Genomic DNA, 22826 nt, shown 5'->3' with positions numbered 1-22826 from the left:
AATTTCCAGCAATGTCCAGTACCCTGGAGATCTGGCTGCATAATTAGAGGTTGAGAATGTAGAGTAAGCAGGTTCTGTCATTTGTCAGAATACTCCTGGCCCGGATGACCTTCTGCATCAAATACCTCCCCACTCCAACAGAAGAACAGGTGGTAGATCCAGCAATGCATAGATTGTACAGAGCTGCTGTGCATTCCATCAGCTGAGCCATGAAACTGCCGCTTTCTATGCAGCAGAGGGTGCTTGGTTCAAAACCCAGAGGCATGGCTCATAAAGGATTACGTTTCCTACTTTCACTTGCAGGTATCATACTAACATTAACAGATTTACAGCACCCCTCTATAATGGCTAGTGTTTTGGTTCCGGTTCCGGCAGGCGAAGTGGAAGCACGCTCCCAGCTCCTCTGCAAGTTTTTTCTAACAATTATATTGTTTTTATTTCTGCCGTAATTGCTCTGAACTCCTACAAGTTGGAAGGGGTTTGAATAGTATTGCATACCTATGGCTAGTGTTTTCCCTTTCACAAGAAAAGCTCACATTCAGCAGATCTCCCTCTTTTGCTTCCTTTACCCCACCAACAGCTCTTTAGAAGGGTTAGTGTATTTGCTATTAATGCTGAAGAAAAATGGCTGGCGAACACCGAAGTGCCTGCAGTTACCTTAAACTGGCCCTCCCTGCACTGTCCTTTTCTTTCTTTGACCTACAACAATGTCAATGCTGCTGGATCGGCTGGATAAAGATCTAGATTTGGCGAATATAATCTGAGGACCAGCTTCAAAAAAACCTGGAAAATGGAAACACGAGCTTAGCCTGGGCCTGGTGTCCCCACTTCTTTGCACCTAAGCCCACCTGCTCCTTGACTTGCCACCCACTCGTCCCAGGAATGGCAATGAGCTGCTATGAGAAACAAAACACCAGCTCCACATAAAGCCTAGCATGTGCTCGGTCCATCTAGGGTTTCAACACACTCAACAGCACAAAGTTCTTGGCACTGGCGTTTGGCTTTTCAGAGCTGGGAATGCAGCTCCAGAATTAAAGTGGATTCAGCATAAATACATTTGAATGAGGCAATTTTATTGGCTATTTTAATTATGTCAACCAAACAGGGCAGGAGTTAGATCCAAGTTATTGAAACTACTCCCTAAAAATGCACGCAGGGACTGCTTTTCTGAAGCATGGAGTTGACACGCCCTCTTTCTTTTAAGAGATTTCCATTCTAGGATTCTCAGAATTTGTTTTCAAATATTTGTTTCTTGTATTCTGAATGATAGGATGTATGTACGTATGGGGAGACACAAAGGGAGGGCTGGCTTTACTGCCAGTTTTTATTTCCGAAATATATTTTTAGTTTTCCCCATCTCTTGCCTTTCTGCCATATAGCTTTTAGGAAATCAGCAGAAGGTCCAGCCTTCCTTCCTGGTGTTTTTTATGTCATGTTGCACTCATCTAAGTAATGGCTGAAAAGTGATCTTATCCAGAACGGAGAAGGCAAATGTGAAGTTAAAAAACAGCAGATGACAAAAGGATTGACTTTATGAACCTAGTTTTCTCACCCGCAGAATTTGTAAGTGGCTCCCAGGATGTAGCACTCTTAAGGCTATTCTGGAATCCGTTCAATTGTCCTTCTGTAGAAGTTGCTCTGCTGGACAAAAACAATGAATCAGAAGGTAGAACTGAACACAGAAAGCCCAAATGATAAAATCCACCTTTAAGAGACAGAGCCATTTAGGATTAAGAGACAGAAGCAACAAAAGAACTACCTAGAAATTTTTCCCCCATAAAATAAATGCATGACCATTGTTCATTTGTTGTGATCAACAAGTCCGTTGTCAGCATTGACTGGTTACACCTGGGACACTTGCCTCGGGCCTGTTCTTTGTGCAGTGAGCTTGTAGTGGGCTCTTCTCGCATTTCTCTGTTTACATGTGAGGAAGCAGCTCAGAGCCTGCGGCACAGTTTCTCTGCCCAGCCTCTGCTTCCAGTCCCTCCATTTAAATAGGCGGATCTTTGCCTAGGAAGCAAAGGAGGGGATACGAGGGGGGATGGGACGGGGGGGGGGGGGATGGACCTAAAGCCTTGAGTTGAAAGGGCAAATGAACCCAAATTTGGAGGATGGGCTGGCATGGAACTCTTTCTCTTTGTGAGGAATGAATGAAAACTGGGAAAGAGCAGTCCTAGCCAAAGAGGGACTTGGGGCAGCAAGGGGTCTCGAGGTTGGAGCTGGCCAAACCCAGACTGAGAAGAAGTTTCAGCATGTTGGGGGGGGGGGGGGACTGAGAAAGTGCCTCGTTTCTCAAACAGCACTCGCCATTGGGCAAAGCACAGCCAGAGAGTTTGCCAGTGTTTATTTTAGTGGTCCTTTGTTGTCCTCCTTCTTCCAGTGCACTGCACAGTTACCTTTATTGGCACACCCACCAACAAACAAATCAATACACCTTACAGAACAGACATCCACCAGGCAAGAGAGAGAAACTTGCACTTTTCCTAGCAAAAGGCCTCTCTGTTGTTAGTATATCAAGAGATCGACCTCTCAATATTAGCACTTAAGAACAGGAAGGAGCTGGCAGCATAGAGGGAGGGCAGGAGAGAAGGCGTGCATAGTAGCTGTCTATGGCTTCGGCAAAGCTGTGCTCATCGTCAAATTTCCCAGCTCTGGCAATGAAGCAAAATTAAAATCATGCTAGAAATGGTCTCCCTTGCTGCAGGGAGAATGAAAAGTGAAAGCGGGACTTAAGAAATACATCCCTACAAGAAATTCTGCTGCAATGTGCTTCCCACCACGCAGCAAACACATTGTGAATAGTCAGCCAAAATACCTCTAATGCACATAATGTCAAATGAAGAATTTCTGAAATGATGAAACAGAATGAACAGGAGAGCTAACGTTTCTGCTTTTGATTTTTTTTAAAAAAGAGTTCTGGTGAATAAACTTAGAACTACTGGAGCACAGAGACACTGAGTACATAAACAAGCACACACAAATGGTGCTGGTATGGGCTATTGTATCACTTGTCATGGTGTCAACAGCACAGCAGTAAGAATCCATGAAACACTTAATCACATACCACACAATATTTGTGGTAACAATGAACAAGCTACAAGAGAAGGAACTGTGTTTTCTCAGCAACAATATAGTTGCTTTAGCATTGGTAAACCACAACAGAAAGAAGAATGCATCTGGTTCCCATGCTACAGCAAGTTCGTATTTATGTACAGAACACCCCATGCCCATGAAACTTGAACCACAGATACCACCCAAACTGCACTGCTAAATTTTGATATTCAACCAAGAAAAGCTAACCTTTTCATTATGCCATTTGCAAGACAGTAGACCAAAGAGGTTCAAGAGAGATTTACTGGCAACAAAATGCTATGTTCAATTGTTCCTACTTGAGGCAGAGGTTTAGGTAGCTGTCATGAAAACTTTTTTCTTCCTCAAAACCTGAAGTCCAGTCACAGCAAACAAACTGATCTATATTCAAGTAGCTGATAATAGTCTGAAGCATCCACAAATAGCAGTTAGCGAGGGAACAGACACAAATAAGGAGAAATTGTGAAAAGTAGCTTCAGGTTTGCCAGGTCATATAATACCTTTGTTGCTAGAGAATATATTCTCCAACACCAAAATACTCACTTCTTATTTTTTGGTCATTAACAAATATAGTTTGTTTTGCCCTGGCTATCCCGTTTCTTTCCCCTAATTTATTTTGCCTCATATTCTCTTTAATTTTATCTGATAGATCAGATATCCTAGTCCATTATACTTGCCTTATGACCTATTACCTCCTAACCTCATGTCCGTCACTTCTATTTTTAAGGCTCACTGGAAAAGACAATAACGCTAGACAAGTTGAAGGCCACAGGAAAAGAGAAAGACCCAACATGAGGTGGACTGACTCTATAAAGGCAGCCATGGCTGTCAGTCTGCAAGACCTGAATAAAGTTGTTAACGACAGAACGTTTTTGGAGGTCATAAATTCATAGGGTCACCATGACTTGGGAGTCACACACACGCGCACATACGCACGCATGCGGCACACTATGTCCAAAATGTTCTTGTATCACTAAATCCCTTTAGTAAACTTTGACTTCACAGCATCATATGGTTGGATGAGACTAAAGGTCATCCAATTCAACAATGAAGGGGCTGGACTGAAGCAAAGCTGCATCTCAAACTATGCATCAGCCACAACCACAATACATCAAAAAGGTGGCAGGTGCTTGGAAGGATGGGATTGACAAAGAAAGAATGTTTAGATACTAAACAAATGAGCTATGCTACCCAATACAGTGGAAGGAGAAAATACTCAGGTCATGTGGAGAACATAAAGCTTGTTAGATAAGGCCAGCATCTAGGTTAGAGTAATGGTCAGCCCCATCTTTCAAGGAGCCTACAGACAAGGCATGAAGATAACAGCTCTGCCTGTTGCACATCACCAGCACCTGGTTCCCCAGAATTTTGTACCTCTAGCTTCCTCCCCATCTCTGTCACTCTGATGTTATTCAAGATGTGCCCAGCCTCTGAAAATAAGAGAATCTGTTAACTGTGGTCTTTTCCATATGGCCTTCCTGCCCTAGGTTTAAGGGTGTGGGGAAGAGGGATTTTTCCTGCTTCCCAACAGCATCATATTGCATTTGTCCATGTACCAGGAGTCCATGTCTTTTCTCCAGTCTTTATCAAACCTGCTTTGCCCCAACTTTTGTGAAAGACTGCAGTAAATCCTGGGTGGCTGCTTTGTTGGTGGGAAACTTCAGGTTTTCTCACCCACATGGTAGCCATTTTCCCTGACACTGCTCTCACAGTAGCCATTTCTCTCACACCCACCCCTCCCTGGGAGGTGTTTTATTTTTAAAAATTAGCAATAAAGCACCATTGTAGAAATATTTGTTACAGGTCCTCTGAATTCCGAGCTTTCATTTTTTTAAGTAAATCCTCGTCCCCTTCCATTGCATATCCACTAGAGCATGATGCTGGCAGGGGATGATGGGAACTGTAGACCATAACATCTGGAGGGCCGCGAGTTTGACACCTATGCACTAGAGACTTACGTATTTAAGAACTGGAAGGTAGGGATTCTGCCCCCTGTAACATATATTTTTTATAACTTTTTAACAATGCAACAATATTCTATTGCTGATATATATATTTTAAATTGAAACCACCTGGCAGCCCAAAGGAGGATTTTGTGTGGATGCTGCTGGGGGCGGGGGCAGGGAAACCTGCTATAAAGCCCTGCTGCCACTGCGCTTTATCAGGAGCTGCACTAACAAAGGGGAAAACAGCCACAACAGCAAACAGCCACTGAAACACAGATGTCCCTCCTTCTGGGAGTGAGTGCATTTCATTCCTGTTGTGGAGGAAAGAAATGCCCCACTCTTCTTTTATTCCTCTGCTACTACGTGCCAACTCCAAGTTCAGATTCTCCCTCCACAATGACTTGGGCAGTACTTTGACCTTTTCTGCCCACTGGACTAACTGCTGATTTTTTCCTGCAGTGAAATCACAAACAGATGCTTTGAGTCCTTTCTGCGTAGCTGACTTTACAGCATGTGTGATGGAGTCGGAGTGGATCCATTTTATTTCTTCTATCCCCCATGAAAATAAAAAGGATTTTCCACAGAATTGTCATCAGTGGACTCACCTTCACTTTTTTTGTACATATGCAATTATATTATATTACACAAATGCTGGCAAAAAAACCTTCACCAGATCTCACTTACTGATGTCCAGCAATGTGATTTGCCAACTGGTTTCCAGCCATACAGTGGGCAACCTTAGGGTGCTTATTAAATTTTAAATGTGCTACTTTTTTTCTCCCTTTTCTGAAAGCACAGGTTATGGAAGCAAATACAGTGTTCCAGATGCTCACTGTGCTGGCATTCATCATGAATTTCATCCTGCCCCACCTTAAATTATCTTTGAGTGCTTGCTCAGTTTATTTACACAGACTTAAGCAAAAGGAGAAGGCTACATGGTACTTCACAGTCCTCTGCAATTGCCAAGAGTGTATCCGGTTTTTCCATCATGCTCAGAGACTCCTGCCAGGGCAGACAGAGATGACATATTCTTGCAGGCATGTGTTTTCACCATTGGGTCTACCTGAGCAGGAGATAACTTGGTGGGAGAACTTAGTTCTTAGCTTGTGGAGCAGTGAGCAATGGGTTTCAAATTTCCATATAATCATGAAACCTTTAGGGAAGTTGTATCTGCCCTGACAGGAAGACTACCAGGAAAGAGGTCCAAGATGTGTGCGTCAGTTTCCATAGAGAAGGGAGTTGCAGTGGCCATTTGGTATTTGGCGAAGGCTAATTCCTACCAAGAAATTAATGAACAATTTGATTTTGGGATTCTCCACAGTAAAGGAAATCGTCCTGTAGATGTGTTTCACCACAAAGACTGGGTGGATCCCTAACCTTTTAGAGCCTGTTGACATATTTGGAATTCTGTCATGGCATACGGAATGCATCAACAGAATGGCTGCCACTGGAAGAAGAACCAGCCACAAAATGATGGCCACAGCTTAACTTCAATAACACTTTGTAGACCCTTATGCTGTGGTGGCAGCTGTTGCCAAAGCAACATTTTTAAAAAAAATCTGCATAGCCAATCAAAAGTCAATCTAAAAGCCTTGCTGGACAAAAGGTCTACCTGCCCCCCACCTAATTCCTAAAAACACTTGATGTACACCAGAAAAGGTGTCCACAGTTGCCCTGGCACTCATGGGCACCAAATTAAGGATCCGTGGTATAACCAGTTACCGCTGATCCAAATGAACAAAATTGTGTGACAAAAAAGTAGTTTGGCAATCAAGAGAGGGTGAATAGGCTAAGGGCTGAAGACGGGAGGGAAGGCGAGTTTTGGAGAGGGGATGGTGACATGGAGATGTGTTTCGAAAACAGAAGGCAAAAAAGATGACAAATTTTACATTAGCAGTACAGCAAATTGTCAAGACCCTGTTAAGACCTGTTAGCATTTCAGCTCTTCTCTGGTCCTTGCCATGAGACACTGGAGTGGGCCAGGAGTGGATGGCAGTGTGGGAACCCTTGGCTTGTTAACTTCGGCTTTAGGCGGGTAGTAACTTTCTCATCCTTTGGTCCAACGAGCACCTATCCTTATCTTTGGTTTGACCTTGGAAACTCTGCACTGCTTGGGAACGCTGTTAATGATTTCATCCTGTTGGGATCGAGGGTGGGGGGTTGGAGGGATGCTTGGGGAAAAGATATTAACCATGAAATGCTGTAGTGGAACTGAGTTTCAGCAAAAGCTGGCTTGCACCCTGTTCATTAAAAAAACTGTCAATAAACCAATTTCTGAACCCAAGAGTCTGGTTATTGCAGGGGTTGACAGATCCTGACACAAATCTGGATCACCAAGAAAAAAACTTTGTGGAAAACTGAAGCTGGAAAACACAAAAGAAAACTGCAAAAAATTCAAAATACTGCTAGAGACACATAAATATGTGGAAAAAAAAACCCAAAACCTGAAGCATCATGGGACCGGACCAGATGGGTGTGAGAAAAAAGGGTTTTGGAGTTTTTTTGGTCTTTTTAGAACATTTTCCTCACGCACCCTAGAATGTTTATCCATTTAAACTAATCTGTGTGAATTTTTAGAGCTCTTATTAACAACCAACATATTTTCAAATATAAATTCATTGTTTAAATGTGACTAATTTTGCCCACACCAAACGTGCTATATGTGTGATAGAAAAAAAAGATACTGCCAAGGAGTTTAGTGCTTTCAGTGTTATCAAGCTTCACTTGATATCCAAGTATGCTGCTGGTCCTCTTTTGACCATATGGGACTGTTTCTGTCCAAATAATCAGGGGGTTTTTTTTGTTTACTACAAAAGCTGTTTTCTATTTTCATCTTACATTTCTTCCCAGCCAGCCCCTCAGATGGCAAAACTACAACACAATTAAAGCATTGGACACAGTCACAATTTTGCTTGTAGAAAACAAAGGCATTTAGACTTCTAAATTCTATAATTATGCCAAATAGTACAATGTTATATGTTATGCATTTTACACTATTAACAAAACTCAGTTTAGGTTTTTATCAGAAAAAAAGTATTACATGTGTGGTGAGAAGGGGGTGGGTTGGCAGGGGTGGAAATATCTTAACCGTGCTAGTGATAAAACAGGGGTCCAGGCATCTTCAGGGCCAGAAAGAAGGGGGGGGGGGAATACTCTTTGCTGAATATAGAGTATCCTTTCCAGCTGGGAGGGATGACATGCCAGCCCTTTGATGTGTTAACACTTCTTGATTGGAAGGTTCAGGCTTGGTGGGCTGAAGCCCCCAGGCTTAATACTCAGGCTGGCTGAAGACAGGGCTGGATCTACATGGGGGCCAAAAATATAAAACGGCTCTCCCCCATATATTATACACATATTTCTCTCTCTGTATTTATTTAAAGACAAAATCAGTGTATTCAATATGCATATATAATCAACAATCTTCTCAGCAATATAACAAATTGTGTTCACCTCTGTGAACTGTTGATGAATAATGACCCTTTTACATTATCTTACCTATCAATTTTGTATGAATAATTACACTTTTGACACTTCACAGCCTGAAAGATCAGACTGCTATCCCTTCATGAGATCAAGGGTGGAGAGGATTTCATTAACAGCAGCCACAAGCCCCTGAATACCAGCCAGAAGGACAATTGAGTGGATGACTTCCCTAACAAAAATGGGTGACTTAATATTGACCAATAGACTAGAGTTGGTAGATGGGGCGAAGATGGCAGGGACTTCATGCCCTCCTGTTGCTGTCAGGAGCCAAGGGAGTTTATAGCCAGAGATGTATTTTTGGGTTTTAGGAAGACAGACTTTAATGAACTCAGAGGCATGAAGAGAATCATCCCATAGCAAGAATGCTGGGAGGAAGAGGAAATGACAAAACTGCAATACAATGAAGGGTGGGCTCTCCTAAAGCAAGCTCAAGCCGTTGATGTTCCCGTAAGATGGAGAGAAGATGGAGAATTAAATTTTTCTCACTTTTTTCTGTATAATATCTCATAGCATCATCATCATCATCATCAACATCAATGTTATCTGCCACATTGCTTTCAACAGACAATATAGTTAGACTTGATAAATGCTCTTGATTATGTGGTGTACTTTCTTAATGCTAATTACAAATTAGGAACTGCATCCTGTAAATCATTTGTGTGCAACACAGACAATATAATAAATCTAGACAGCTCAACTGTTCTGTATTTTTAGAAAAATACTGAGCTTGATCTCTAAATGTTTCAAGTTCAAAAGTAAATCCCTCATTAAGTCCTCTGAATATTTTTGCCAACTGGTCTGCAGACACCATTAAATCCGCACTACTCGTTTTCATTAATTTTTCACCACCAAGAAGAGAAAAATCTGTTTAGTCTTTTGATGTTTTCAGTACTTGCATTCGGTTCCATTAGCAATCTCTCAAAAACTATGTTTATTTCATGCCTGAACCGCTCTTCTGTTGAAAATGTACATGATCACTTGCAAATTTGTCTGCCATTTTCTTTTCCTTGGATCTTCTTTATTATAATGTTGTAATGGCAATAGTTGTTACAACTTCAAGCCAGATGTCATAAACAGACCCTCACCAAGCAGAGTCGGAGGCAGCTCACAACAGGACCAGCTGCTTAATGTAATCGAAGAACCAAGTGTAGAAGGGTGTACCAGAGATGAGTTTAAAGCAAGATCAAAAACGGGTTCAAGCAACAGAAACACGACCAGTGGCTTTCAAGTCCAAACACAACGTTGCTGCCACAACACTGCTTGACTTCCAATCCCTTATATACCAAATGTCTCATCCCCAGTGCAAAACCTCATGCAGCTGGATTACTTCAGTCTGGCTCCTGCAGAAACTTCTGGTTGAGACCAGTTCGCCCCAGAGCTTCTAGTCTGCTGCTGCATCTTCTTTCTTGCAAGCTGGCATGCAGCTTCCTCTGGCATTGCTCCTGGGGCTCTGGAGACAAAGGGGGTGAGAGAGCTGGAAGGGTCTCCCCTGGTTTTGTGTCAGGAGGCTGGGGAATCTCAGAGCTGGGGCCTGGCTGTGACTCCTCTGAACCTGGCCTTCAGAGAGGTTCTGGCTGAGCCTCTGGGCCAGGTCCTGCAAGTACGACTGGAGGTTCAGGCTCTGTAGACATTACTTAGCACTGGGGCCAAAGCTCCTCATCCGAGGAGTCCCCAGACATGCTGGGCTGGGTCAGAACACCAGCCTTCAAGGCTGAATTTCACAAACTGCTGTGAAGTAGTGATCAAACCTTCCATCAAGGAAACTGATTCAGTATGAAGTCAGTCTTCTGAATTTCTGTATTTACATGATTAATCTCTCAAAATACAGTTCTATATTACCAGATTTGGAATAAACTGAAAATCCATTATTGCATGTAAAGGACTTCCTGCACTGGATTGAGTTTCTGGAGGAAAATCTCAGTCTTTAATTTTTTTCCAGTGCTTGAGCTACTTTATTTAAGTTTTTTTAATGGTAACTCACAGCCTCTGACTTTTCATACCACCATGTCTGATTGGTTCCCCTTAGGTTACTGTCTGCGTATGGCTGTGGCTTCACTATGTCCCAAAGTATTGTGCGAGACTAAAAAAAACAACCAACCTCCACCTTCTGAACAGAACAAAATAGATATGACATTTTAGGATAGAATGAAGAAGCATTAACTATCATCTGTGAGAAATTACTTCCTGTCTGTGTGTTGTACCTTAATGACTAACATACTCATGTCCGAATCTTTCTCAAATAGTTAACTAAAGCTTTTTGTTTTTCCAAGTTTGCAATGCTGCCACTAATTCAGATGTTTTCAGCGGCAACAAAGACACCATAGGACTCTTGAACTTTAACATGCTAAATTTTCATGGGGAAAAAATGAGGTCATATTCAGAGGACCCTCTGTGAAACCATACTAATTTCTATTGTTAAATGGCATGCTGTCTTCCACGCTAATTGCTGCTTCAGGCCTGTTCTGATCTCAGTTTTCTCAAGTCAAAACTTGGTAGTTGTGCTAGCATTCCTGCAAATATTTCAGCTAATGGTTTCTTGGAAAAGAGTCTGCTAGTTATTTAAAACTATGGATTTTATCAGTTCTACAATAATCAGGAATCAATGGCCAATTTTGCTTGTTTGTGGAGTGGCACCTTCAGAAAGCTTTGCTCAGCTGAACAGAGAGCTCTTTCTGCCTTTCATTCCCTTTCCCACATGCCTTGTACCTTGATCCTCTCTTATTCTTTTCATTGCACACTAGTGTTCCTAGAGCCTAATCAAGCCACATCTACTATTCTAGATCATCTGTTCATTAGGTTTCTATTTTCTATATTGTGATAATAAGAAAAAGGGCAAGCCGGGAGACAACGTACCAAACAGTAGCAAGTGTGTCTCAAGCCCAAATTGAGGTCTGAACTCAGGATATCAGCAGCTGGGAAGAGCCAGTGCCAGTGATTATCTTTGTTGCTCTTAGACAAAAACATATGATCTAATTCTGTAGTTGATTATGGTTTGGTCTGTTTTAAACTTTTATGTTCCTCCATCCTGGGAGCTAGAATTTGAATTAAGAACTGTAGCACTAATGAGAAATTTAATGGATGCGATCAGTGGCGGGGTTCAAATAATTTAACAACTGGTTCTGGTGGTGGGATTCAAATAATGTTAGAACTGGTTGCTTACAAGCACCATTTTAACAGCCGGTTCTGCCGAAGTGTTGCGAACCTGCTGAATCCCACCACTGGATGTGATTTTAAACTAATTTATATATTTCGATTGTTGGTATTTTTTTGTACTGTTAACCACCCTATGCCCAAAGTTGGTCAGAGAGCAAGGTCTAATAACATAATAATAAAATAAAGAAATGTCCTAAGCTAATTAGCAGTGACATCCGTTCCTCAAAAAATTCTGTTCATGGGGAACAAATTTTGTTTTTTCATCCATTCTTCATCAAGTTCTAGCCCAGGGGTCTGCAACCTGCAACATCTCCAGATGTTCATGGACTACAATTCCCATCAGCCCCTGCCAGCATGGCCAATTGGCAGACAAGGGTCTGCAACCTGCAACCTGCAGACAGGGGACTGCAACCTGGCCATGCTGGCATGGGCTGATGGGATTTGTAGTCCAGGGACATCTGGAGAGTCACAGGTTGCAGACCCCTAGCCCCATACTACTCTGGATTACCCAATGATTTTCACCTGCATTTTTGTGCATCTTGTGCGTTTAGTTTTCATTTCAGTGTTTTTGTTTATTCCCCAGTTTATTTCCGAGTTCTTTTCAGACCACTTTTATCCAATTATTGTTCTGGAAGGCAATTTTGAATCAGCTTTATCCTCACAAGCAGTGTTTCATTCTGTCTGTTTTCTTTGTCCTGTTCAGTCCTACTCACTCCGCTGCAGCCCACTTTCCAATAGTCAGAATGTAATGGTCAAATCACTCCATGTTCTATCATTAAGAGGTTTCTTTTCTGTTAGACTGCTCTAAAATATCAATCGATCACTAGAACATTGTAACATTAGGTTTAGCAGGTTCTCTGCATTCCCAGCTTTCACTTAAACAGAGGGTGAATTGCTATCTCCTTCCCCAGCTGAGATAGAAGGGAAAGGGCATACCTCCTTGAGGGAAGGGAATAGAGACTTTTAAAAACATGAAATCTGAGAATTCAGAGAACCTGATAAGCCTGTTACAATGTTCTAGCAGCATATCAATATTTAAGTAGAATTTTTATATAGGGGAGGCTTTGATTCCACCAATAACTCCACCGATTATGACGTATGCTCCCTTGAAAGTCCTAATTATTGAAGAAATGTGTGGAAGAAAGTTTACTGACTCCAGAACTGTGAAAATGCAGAGAGAGGACAGATGTGCAGAAATACCTTTTGCCCAAATCGATCCCAATGCTTGTAGATCAACTGCCAATAAAATCAGTTCATCCAACGTGCAGGAAAGCTCCCCATGTCAATGAACCTTGTACTGGTGTTGAGCTCTTCAAAGCTATATTTTAATATGGAGATGGACTTCCAGCAACTTAAACCTTATTTACCAAGGTTTGGCAACCAGTGCTTGTGCGAAGTGCACAGGGATCAGATGCTTCTGTAAAACATTCTAAAGAAACCCAAGGTCTTCTTAATCCTCACTAAACTTTGTAGGTACTTTATTTTAGATATTTGTACCCTGTTCTCTTAGTTCTGTGGTGGCGAACCTGTCTTAGTTACAGGTTCTAGAAACAGCTTACAAGGGGACAACATTTCCATCCAAAACTTCAAAAGCAACAAATATAAAATACACTAAACTACCGGTATATCAGAATTTCACAACAAATTAAAAGTGGGAATCAGTACAACAAATTAACCTTACATAGTGAATTAAAATTTGTAACAAAAAAATCCTCAGTAATAAATTAAAAAACAGTACAGTATATACTAGCCTATAAGTCAACCCGAATATAAGTTGAGGCACCTAATTTTACCACAAAAAGCTGTGAAAACTTATTGACTCAAGTATAAGACTAGGGTGGGAAATGCAGCAGCTACTGGTAAATTTCAAAAATAAAAATAGATACCAATAAAAATGTTTTTGAATATTTATTTCAAAGAAAAATAGAATGGTATCAACAATAACTTTAAAAGTTCTGAAGTGGAATATATAACTCTCACAGACAGTATCTCTTCAGAGTTTCATAGGGAAGATGCTCAACAAGATCTCCCTTTTAAAAAGTCCTTATAGGTTCTCCTTCAACAAGGATAGCTTATCATTACACAGTGAAGATGCCTGCATGGTGATGGCAGCCGCTGCCTCAAAGCAGGTCTTTTTTGTAGGTCTGCAAGCTCAGTCGGTCACTCACGTATAAGTTGAGGGGGGCTTTTTTCAGCACAAAAAATGTGCTGAAAAAGCAGACTTATACGCGAGTATATAAGGTAATTAAAACAGTATGCAGACCAGAAAACCCACAACACCCAGTCAAGTAAATCCTAAGGTAAAACTGAACATCATTAAACAGAAAAAGATGATAAAATCAGCAATAAATGAGAAGCCAAATAGATCATATTGGTATAAATGATCACCATGTCATGGGGGGAAAAATCAGTGAAAATAAAAGAGACTTCCTTCATCTGGTCCCAAAACCACAACAGTTCCTGCGTAATACAAATATCCATAGGGAAGGCACGGAAGAGAAGTCTTTCACTTGTGCAGAGGTTTGGCAACCAGTGAACCTCTCTGAACTAACAGGATGTGCTCCCCATATCCAGTGCCTGTCAGCATTCTTGTAGCTGCATTTTGTATCCACTGGGCTTTCCAAACAATCTTCAAAGTCAGCACCACATAGAGTGCATTAACAACAGTCTAACCTGGATGTAATTCAAGAGTGAATAATCGTGGTAAACCCGTACCTCTCAAGGAAAGGCCTCAGCTGGCCAATCAAGTGAAGTTGCCCAAAAAGTCACTGCATGCTGCAGAAGCCACCTGAGTTAGAAATTATCTCAGATTCTTCATACAAACATTCCTTTATAGGCACTTCCACACTTTTCAGATCTAACATGACCCTTAATCTCCTTGGTCTTTTGGGGGGCGGGGGGAGGGGGGCAGTGTAAATAACTTGGAGAAAGCTGCTGAAGTCTGCTGTAATGCAAGGACAGGCTCTGCCACTTTGATATTCAAGAGCTGCTGGAAAGTTATTAGAGTTATCTTGCTTTTCTGGATCCTGAGCATTTTACAAACATCTCTCTGCACCCCTTAGTCAAATCCAGGACAGACTCTTGTGAAACCAGCACCCAGATGCTTGCAAACTAATGAATACATTCTCCAGTCGCTTTTGGGGTCAGAGTGGCATTTTCTCTGTTGCTCCTTTCTTTCTGAAAGACACCCAAGGAAGCTATAGTTCCCTTGCTGCCGACATGGAAGCAGTTCATTGGCTTTCAGAGTCATCATAACATCATAATGTTGGCACTGATTGGGGAGGACAAAGGGATCTGAGCTGCTCAGCTTTTCTCCATCTCCTTTGAGTGTACAAAGTTTCTGCATGCGTGTGCCTGAGCACAGCTCTCACTTGGAAAGGGAGAATGAGGAGTTGACCAATTAATATTGGGAGCCTGGATCCGCCTCCAAGCTGCAAAGCCAAAGACTCAAGCTAACCATTACATTACAGCTAACGGTTACATTACATTACACTGCACTGAAGAATTAGTGAGGGGAGGGGGGGCGCAAAAACAGACAACTCTTTCTGATCTTGTGTATTTTGTTTGGCACTGGAGAGGTGCCATCTGATATCAGCCAGCTGCACCCTGGGCCCACTGAAGTCAGCAAAGCATCGTTCACAGGATGCAGACAGAAAACTTAAGATCATGGCCTAAAGATTCCTCACCCCCCACCCCCACCCCCATGTACATACAGTCTGTGTTTGTTTAACATTCAGCCTCATGAAGATTTCTAAAGCTTCCACGGTGCATTTGTCTTTTACTTTGTCTTTTAGTTTTTGGATTTTGCTGCCTTCCAACAAGGCTGCCTACATTTTTGTCTACCTTATATATATTTATTTATAGAGGATGCAACTTTCTCAGCGCAGGGAGAGGCTGCTCCCACAAAACCAGAGTTACTGCTATTAGGCACCTTGTGGCTGCGAAGCAAGCCTCAAAATTACCTCAGTGTTGCCAGAGTCCTTTGATCGCAAGTGTTACATTGAATCGTCACTCTCAACTAGAGTAACAGCTGTTGAACTTCGAATGGAGGTGTCCACCTGTGGAATTTGGAAACACTCCATAACTTTGTTGGAAAAGTTACAGTGCTTAAGAGCCAGTTTGTTCACAGTGCTGTCTCTTATGGGATTTGACCATTAAGTCTACCCTTATAGTGGAAGACTCCTTTCTTGAAGGTTTGTTTTGTAATCTTTCTTTTGGTACCTTATCAGGAACCATGAAATTAGTAGTAGTAACATGCAGAGGAATATTGAGATCTTTTAACTAAGCAGTGAGTGCTGCATTGTCGAAGGCTTTCATGGTCGAAATCACTAGAGTGCTGTGGGTTTTCCGGGTTGTATGGCCGTGTTCCAGTAGCATTTTCTCCCGTCGTTTCACCTGTATCTTGTGGCTGGCATCTTCAGAGGATCTGATGGCAGTAAAGCCATTCACTACCATCAGATCCTCTGAAGATGCCAGCCACAGATGCAGGCAAAACTTCAGGAGAAAATGCTACAGGAACACGGCCATACAACCCAGTAAACCCACAACACCCTAGTGAGTGCTGTGTCTATCTGCCTCAGGAGGACCTCTTTTGTGAAAGGGATTTAATTGGAAGTCATGGGAAGGAGGACTTATGTGTATGATCAGGCTACCTGAGGAGATAGAAAAAGTGCAGAGAAGGGCAACAAGGATGATTGAGGGACTGGAGCACCTTCCCTATGAGGAGAGGCTGCAGCGTTTGGGACTCTTTAGCTTGGAGAGGAGGCAGCTAAGGGGGGATATGATTGAAGTCTATAAAATTATGCATGGGGTAGAAAATGTTGACAGAGAGAAATTTTTCTCTCTTTCTCACAATACTAGAACCAGGGGGCATTCATTGAAAATGCTGGGGGGTAGAATTAGGACTAATAAAAGGAAACACTTCTTCACACAACGTGTGATTGGTGTTTGGAATATGCTGCCACAGGAGGTGGTGATGGCCACTAACCTGGATAGCTTTAAAAGGGGCTTGGACAGATTTATGGAGGAGAAGTCGATTTATGGCTACCAATCTTGATCCTCTTTGATCTGAGATTGCAAATGCCTTTACAGACCAGGTGATCGGGAGCAACAGCCGCAGAAGGCCATTGCGTTCACATCCTACATGTGAGCTCCCAAAGGCACCTGGTGGGCCACTGCGAGTAGCAGAGAGCTGGACTAGATGGACTTTGGTCTGATCCAGCTGGCTTGTTCTTATGTTCTTATGTTCTTACCTCCCATTGGGACTGAGCCCTTCATTTCCCTGGTGGCCAACAACTGGACCCACCCCCAGGCTTAGCCCTGTGTGCTATTTAGGCTTAGATTTATAAGCTGAAAGGTCTTAGGAGGATAGATAGGACATGTTCAGGGTCTCCTCTGACTGACGCACATTTGCCTGGAGAATTGGTAGCCGAGGTGTTCCTAGATTATGATCCAGAGCTTTGCCATCTGAAGAGAGATTGCATAATTTCTAGACATTAGAGAGATTGTCTAATTAGAGAGATTGCATAATTTCTAGACATTATTAGAATGGACTGCATGGTTTTAAACCCGAGTATCCATGAGAAAGGCAGGCAACTAATGGACCAAATAAAATAAAATGAAACTTGCCAAGAGAAAAAGCCGCCACCCCTGCTCCACTGGAAGTGTGGGCAGATAGACCATTTCTCCTCTAGTTTGCCAGCCAAGGGAGGCAGGTGGAAAGAGAATGTCAGTGTATGGTGCCTAAGCTGGCACGGGACTCGCTGTACAACCTGCTTCCAGCTATTTGTATGTCATTCTGTATGGTCAGATGATTTGGAATAAGCACCTGGACTCGTGTGTCTTTGTTGCTATGCTCTCGGCTCCCAGCCAGAAGAGCGAGGGGAGGACACAATAAGCTCTGCAGCTGGCGACTGGAGCCCAGTGAAAGCCTAAAATGCCTCAGCCCTGGAAGAAAGGAAGCCAGTTCTAACACTCACTTCCCTATATTCCCCAAACAGAAAAAGTGACTTCCTGACTAGGAATGTTACTGGGAGCAAAAGTCTTTCCTTAAGAAAGAAGAAGAAGAGTTTGGATTTATATCCCCCCTTTCTCTCTTGTAGGAGACTCAAAGGGGCTTACAATCTCCTTGCCCTTTCCCCCTCACAACAAACACCCTGTGAGGTGGGTGGGGCTGAGAGAGCTCCAAGAAGCTGTGACTAGCCCAAGGTCACCCAGCTGGCGTGTGTTGGAGTGCACAGGCTAATTTGAATTCCCCAGATAAGCCTCCACAGCTCAAGTGGCAGAGCGGGGAATCAAATCCGGTTCCTCCAGATTAGAATGTACCTGCTCTTAACCACTATGCCACTGCTGCTCCTGGAAACATCCCCCTCAAAAAAAAGAAAGAAAGAATCCCCCTCAAAAAAGAGTGTACAAAACTCAGAAAGAATTGTTTAACTTTAGGAAGGCTCCTAAGAGATCCTGCTTCCTTGCCAAAAGGTAGACCAGATCTGTAAAGCTAGGGAGCTCTTCCCACTGGTGCAGCCTGTCATCCAGCCAGTGGGAAATGCTAACCCAGTATGCAAAAAGAAAGGGGTTCCGACAGCAATGAATGTCTGCTCTGCTCCAGCCTTTTTCTAAGCATTCTCTTTGGGCAGGTTATACCCAGTATGTTAGACAATTTATTTTTGCCAAAAAATGTTAAATCTGGGAAGAATAAGATTAAAATCAGAACTTTTCAATAGCTGCCTTTCCAGTTTCTTCCTCTGAGGTAGGTTTTCTGATGCCTAAATAAAGGCCTCATTTCATCACCCTGGATCTTCCACTGACTATAGAAGGAGCACCAAGATTTAAAGCAAGAATCATCCTGTCAAAGGAGTCTCCCAAGGAACCGGCTTATTCATAATACACAGAGTAATTATATGCTAAAAATTTATTCTAATCCATTATCTGTATAGATGCCTTCAAGACCACCACTTGTAGACACTGGTGAAACTGGGGGTTGGAGGTGGGATGGGAGAAGGTGAACTGGATGTGTTTAGCACATGGACAAAAAACCATTCAGAGTCCATAAAAGTTGCTTTCCAAGTAGTGTGAAATAAACACCAAAAATAAGTTAAATACATACATTTTGATCTAACAGCACCACATTTATATTCCACCTCTCTGCTCCCCTGAGCTACCAAAGTGGATAACAAATTAAAACACACACAATTAACAGCTCCATCCAAGGGGCTGGGTGCTTGGTTGAGGTGCTGCAGCAGCGCAGGGCCGCTATTGCCGGCGGCTTCCTGGAGGCACAGGGAGGCTTCAAATGCCAAAAAGCCTCCCTGCTGCCAGGAGCCCCTATTGGGCTGAATAGATATATGCCACCTCTTTGGGCCTAAGTCAGTAGTCCCAACTGCCAGCAGAATGGGGCAAAAGGCTGGGAGAGAGCAAATTAAAGTCAGCTCTCCCCTGGCTATGGCCTCAGACCACTACCACTGTGGCAGGGGTAGGGGTGCAGGGATGCTGGCTGTCACACGCCAGCAGATTTGCCCCTTCTTTGAGACAACTGTCCTGGGGAGGACAAATCAGTCAGCATGGCCATGCACCACTCCCACCAGTGGTGTCAGCACCACCATCACCACCACCCCGGATGGGGTAGTTAGTCGCATCTTAAATAACATGAAAATGAAATCTTAATGATAATCTTAATAATAATTAAAATCAGGGCTAAAATACATATAAAAACATAAAAATAACAATTAGAAACAATGGGCAGGAAGAAGAGATCACTGAGGGAATACCAAACTGAAAAACAAGTCTTTATTCAGTGGTAAAAGATGGCAACAGAAAGGGACAGACAAGTCTCTCAGGGGAGAGAGTCCTAGAGAAGGCCCTTTTTTGGGTTGCCACACAATGTTAATATTACCCATTTCTTGAGGTCTACTTAAAATGGCCACCACTTTGCTTTTCATGGCCAATCCAGACTTAAAACCCCCCACTTTACATAGAAAATATTTTGTGTGCATGTGCATAGGAACACTCTGAAGTAGTGTAGTACAAGCACTTCACTTAGGGTTTGTGAGAAGTAAGTTCAAGATCATTCCAGTAAAATTAGTTTTGTAACTGCTAAACCCCTATAACTCATCCCAGGCTCTATAATCAAGTCCGGTTTTTAATTTGTAAGGGAGGATAGAAAGGTGAAGTGTGGCTTCTGCACTATCAGTGCAGTCTCCAAGGCTTTACATTCTTTGCTTGGTGTTCCTGGTGAATACTACTGTTTCCACAGCACTTTTCTATCTGTGAAACAAAAACTACCCAGCTGGATTCTCAGAATCACAGCAACATTTATTAGCAGCCAAAAGCCCATCTTTCTATTGACATCCTAATTTTATGGACAGGCCAATTAGCCATGTTCCTTGATGAAAGAACACATGGCCAGTGTTGATACTCTAGCAGACAGGGCATCTGCCAAATATCTGGTTTCCAAACAGAGCAATCGGAACTCGTTGCAAGTTAATGAAAAGTGCCATCACAACTTCAAGCTGTGAAGTCAAAGCTAAGAAGCAACAGGGAATTAAGGGTAGATCTCTTTTCTGCACTGTATCCCCTGTCACATGGAGGTATGTGCCAGAGAAATGGAGCCCAGCGTAAAACGGATGCATTTTGTCTTTTGGATGTTATTATCACAGGGCTTTAACATAGGAGATCAAACTATGGTGTTATTTCATTTCAACAAACTGCTTATAGTTATGATAGTTCCTCTAAACAAGCTGGAGAGACAGTGTGGTGTAGTGGTTAAGAGCAGTGAACTCTAATCTGGAGAACTGAGTTTGATTCCCCACTCCTCCACATGAGCAGTAGGCTCCAATCTGGTGAACCAGGTTTGTTTCCCCACATCTACATGTAAAGCCTGCTGGGTGACCTTAGTCTAGTCCAGGGGTGTGCAACCTGCGGCTCTCCATGCTGGCAGGGGCTGATGGGATTTGTAGTCCATGAACAACTGGAGAGCCGCAGGTTGCAGACCCCTGGTCTAGTCACAGTTCTCTTTGAACTCTCTCAGTCCCACCTACATCACAAAGTGTCTGTTGTGGAGAGCGGAAGGGAAGGTGATTGTAAGCCGTTTTGAGACTCCTTAAAGATAGAGAAAAGTGGGATATAAAAACTAACTTTTCTTCTTCTAAACCTCCCAAATCGTAAATCTATTTAAATAACTTTTTTTCTCCTCTGTAAAACTTCTACTGTTTTGTTAATTAGGAAGCCAAGAACACCAAAAGAAGTCTATCAAGATACAAGTTTGTTTTATCTGGTTCTTGTTACTTTTCAAAAGTGCGATAAGTATGTGTGTGAGCGGAATTCAACCAGAAGAGTTTCTCAAGCTATTCAAATAGTTTTTGAATTAGTAATATTCATCTTTTAAGATATCTATCATGTATTCAACAAATGTTTTTTGTCTTGTAATCCTCTTCACCTCCTGAAGGTCAGATGTGGTCTAACTGAGACTGCAACAATGATACAGCTCAGGCAATCAATTCTGACTCTTTGTTTACTCAATAGTTTCTTTGCAAGAAGGAATTCACCCAAAAAAACTTTAAAAGGATTCATTGATTGTGCTGAGAATGATGCTTAGCTAAAATGAAACAACAGAAACAAAAGAGAGTGGAAAGTGATTTGCAGAACCTAAAAGGGGGATAATAACCACCAATTCCACAAAATGAAGTTTGTTCTTAGGAATGAAGTTTATACGCAGCTACAGAGTTTAGAGCAGATCAAACGAAACTAGAGGCCAGCCCCCTTCACCAACTTTTCCTTGAAAACCTTTTCAAGGGAGACAGATCCTCTTTTTTAGGCAGATTATTCAATTCATGAAACGTATATTCTCTCTTTCATTCCAAACTTTTATAGTATTGTTTGGACAGAGCGTTTTAGTAGCATGATACAGGAACATTTTAAGTCTGTATAGAAATTAATTTTCCCTGCTAGTGGGGATTCTGTATTTCAGCAATATGTTTCTTTAAAAAATAAATTACTGGAAAAATAAAACACAGAAATTATTCCCACTTTACAGATCAAGGACTGAGACTGAAAGTAGCAAGATGTTTCTTCACATTTTCTGCTATGGATGTAATGAAATTCTTGACAGTAGTGTTCAACGGCAGGCCAGAAATACACAGCAAGAAATGGTTAATAGCTGAGAGGCAATAGAAAATGTGGACTTCAAACACCTAAGAATATTTTTAATCTGAACTGCATTGGGGTCTTTGATGAAATTCCTCCTGCCTATTGCAAACTTGTTCATCCCCCCTACCTCAATGCTGTAAAAAGGACAGATGACACAGGAAGGAGCAGAAGTACAAATTGGGAAGAAGTTCGGATGCAGTCAGCCCCGAATATTCCAGACCAACTGAAAACTCTTATTTCCATGTAAGTAAGAAAAAAGTTACTGTAATATCCCACAAATGTTAAGAGGATAGGTTTGGAACCTACTGCTGGAGTCTGAACAGCAATTTAAAAAATATTTCCGGAATGACTACTTGCAGCCTTTAGTAATTGGAAGACGTTCTGAAATTGTGAAGAAATCTTTTGCTTTCTTCCCTCTTCGGTGCATTTTTGATGTTCAACTTTTTCCGGTTTTCCCACACTCCTGCCTGTCAGAGCAGAAACCACAAGAACGCAGTAAAGTAAAGTCTGTCCAAGGAGATGCAATTCCATCCCACAAGGATAAACATTCCCCTTGCCAATAAGTGAGCACAGCACACCGGCATCTTCAAATACACATCTTGCTGCCTGCCTGGCAGAGGAATTCAATGAAAAGATTTGTCACCTGAACTAACATGCAGCACACTCGCGGCACAGGGAGAATCAGGCAAAAAAACAAACCAACCAGTCACATAGGCCCACAACAACTGCTTTCCCCCACATGTACTTATTTCCCTAACCACCTTAGTCAATATCTTCATTAAATGGTTCTGAAGGATAAATGTAAAGAAGAAGAAGCGTTTGGATTTATATCCCCCCTTTCTCTCCTGTAGGAGACTCAAAGGGGCTTACAATCTCCTTGCCCTTTCCCCCTCACAACAAACACCCTGTGAGGTGGGTGGGGCTGAGAGAGCTCCGAGAAGCTGTGACTAGCCCAAGGTCACCCAGCTGGCGTGTGTGGGAGTGCACAGGCTAATCTGAATTCCCCAGATA

General features: G+C 42.3%; 1 protein-coding gene across 4 annotated transcripts in view; it reads right to left on the bottom strand.

Annotated features, from left to right (window-relative positions):
* The window catches only part of TTLL5 (tubulin tyrosine ligase like 5), a 163471-nt gene that overhangs the window by 15002 nt on the left and 125643 nt on the right, over positions 1 to 22826 (bottom strand). For 2 of the 4 annotated variants that reach the window (XM_048484958.1, XM_048484956.1), the window contains exon 33: positions 1553 to 1641. The exons of 1 other annotated variant lie outside the window; for it this stretch is intronic. In XM_048484958.1, coding sequence (XP_048340915.1) covers positions 1553 to 1641 — 89 coding nt within the window. The remainder of the gene's footprint in view (positions 1 to 1552; positions 1642 to 22826) is intronic. One more of the 4 variants, XM_048484957.1, reaches the window with a different exon arrangement.

Source organism: Sphaerodactylus townsendi, linkage group LG02 (genome assembly GCF_021028975.2).
Source record: "Sphaerodactylus townsendi isolate TG3544 linkage group LG02, MPM_Stown_v2.3, whole genome shotgun sequence".
In the NCBI taxonomy this organism is placed as follows: domain Eukaryota; kingdom Metazoa; phylum Chordata; class Lepidosauria; order Squamata; family Sphaerodactylidae; genus Sphaerodactylus; species Sphaerodactylus townsendi.
Note: the sequence above shows the minus strand (reverse complement) of the source record. Positions and strands in the feature narration are given on the sequence as shown.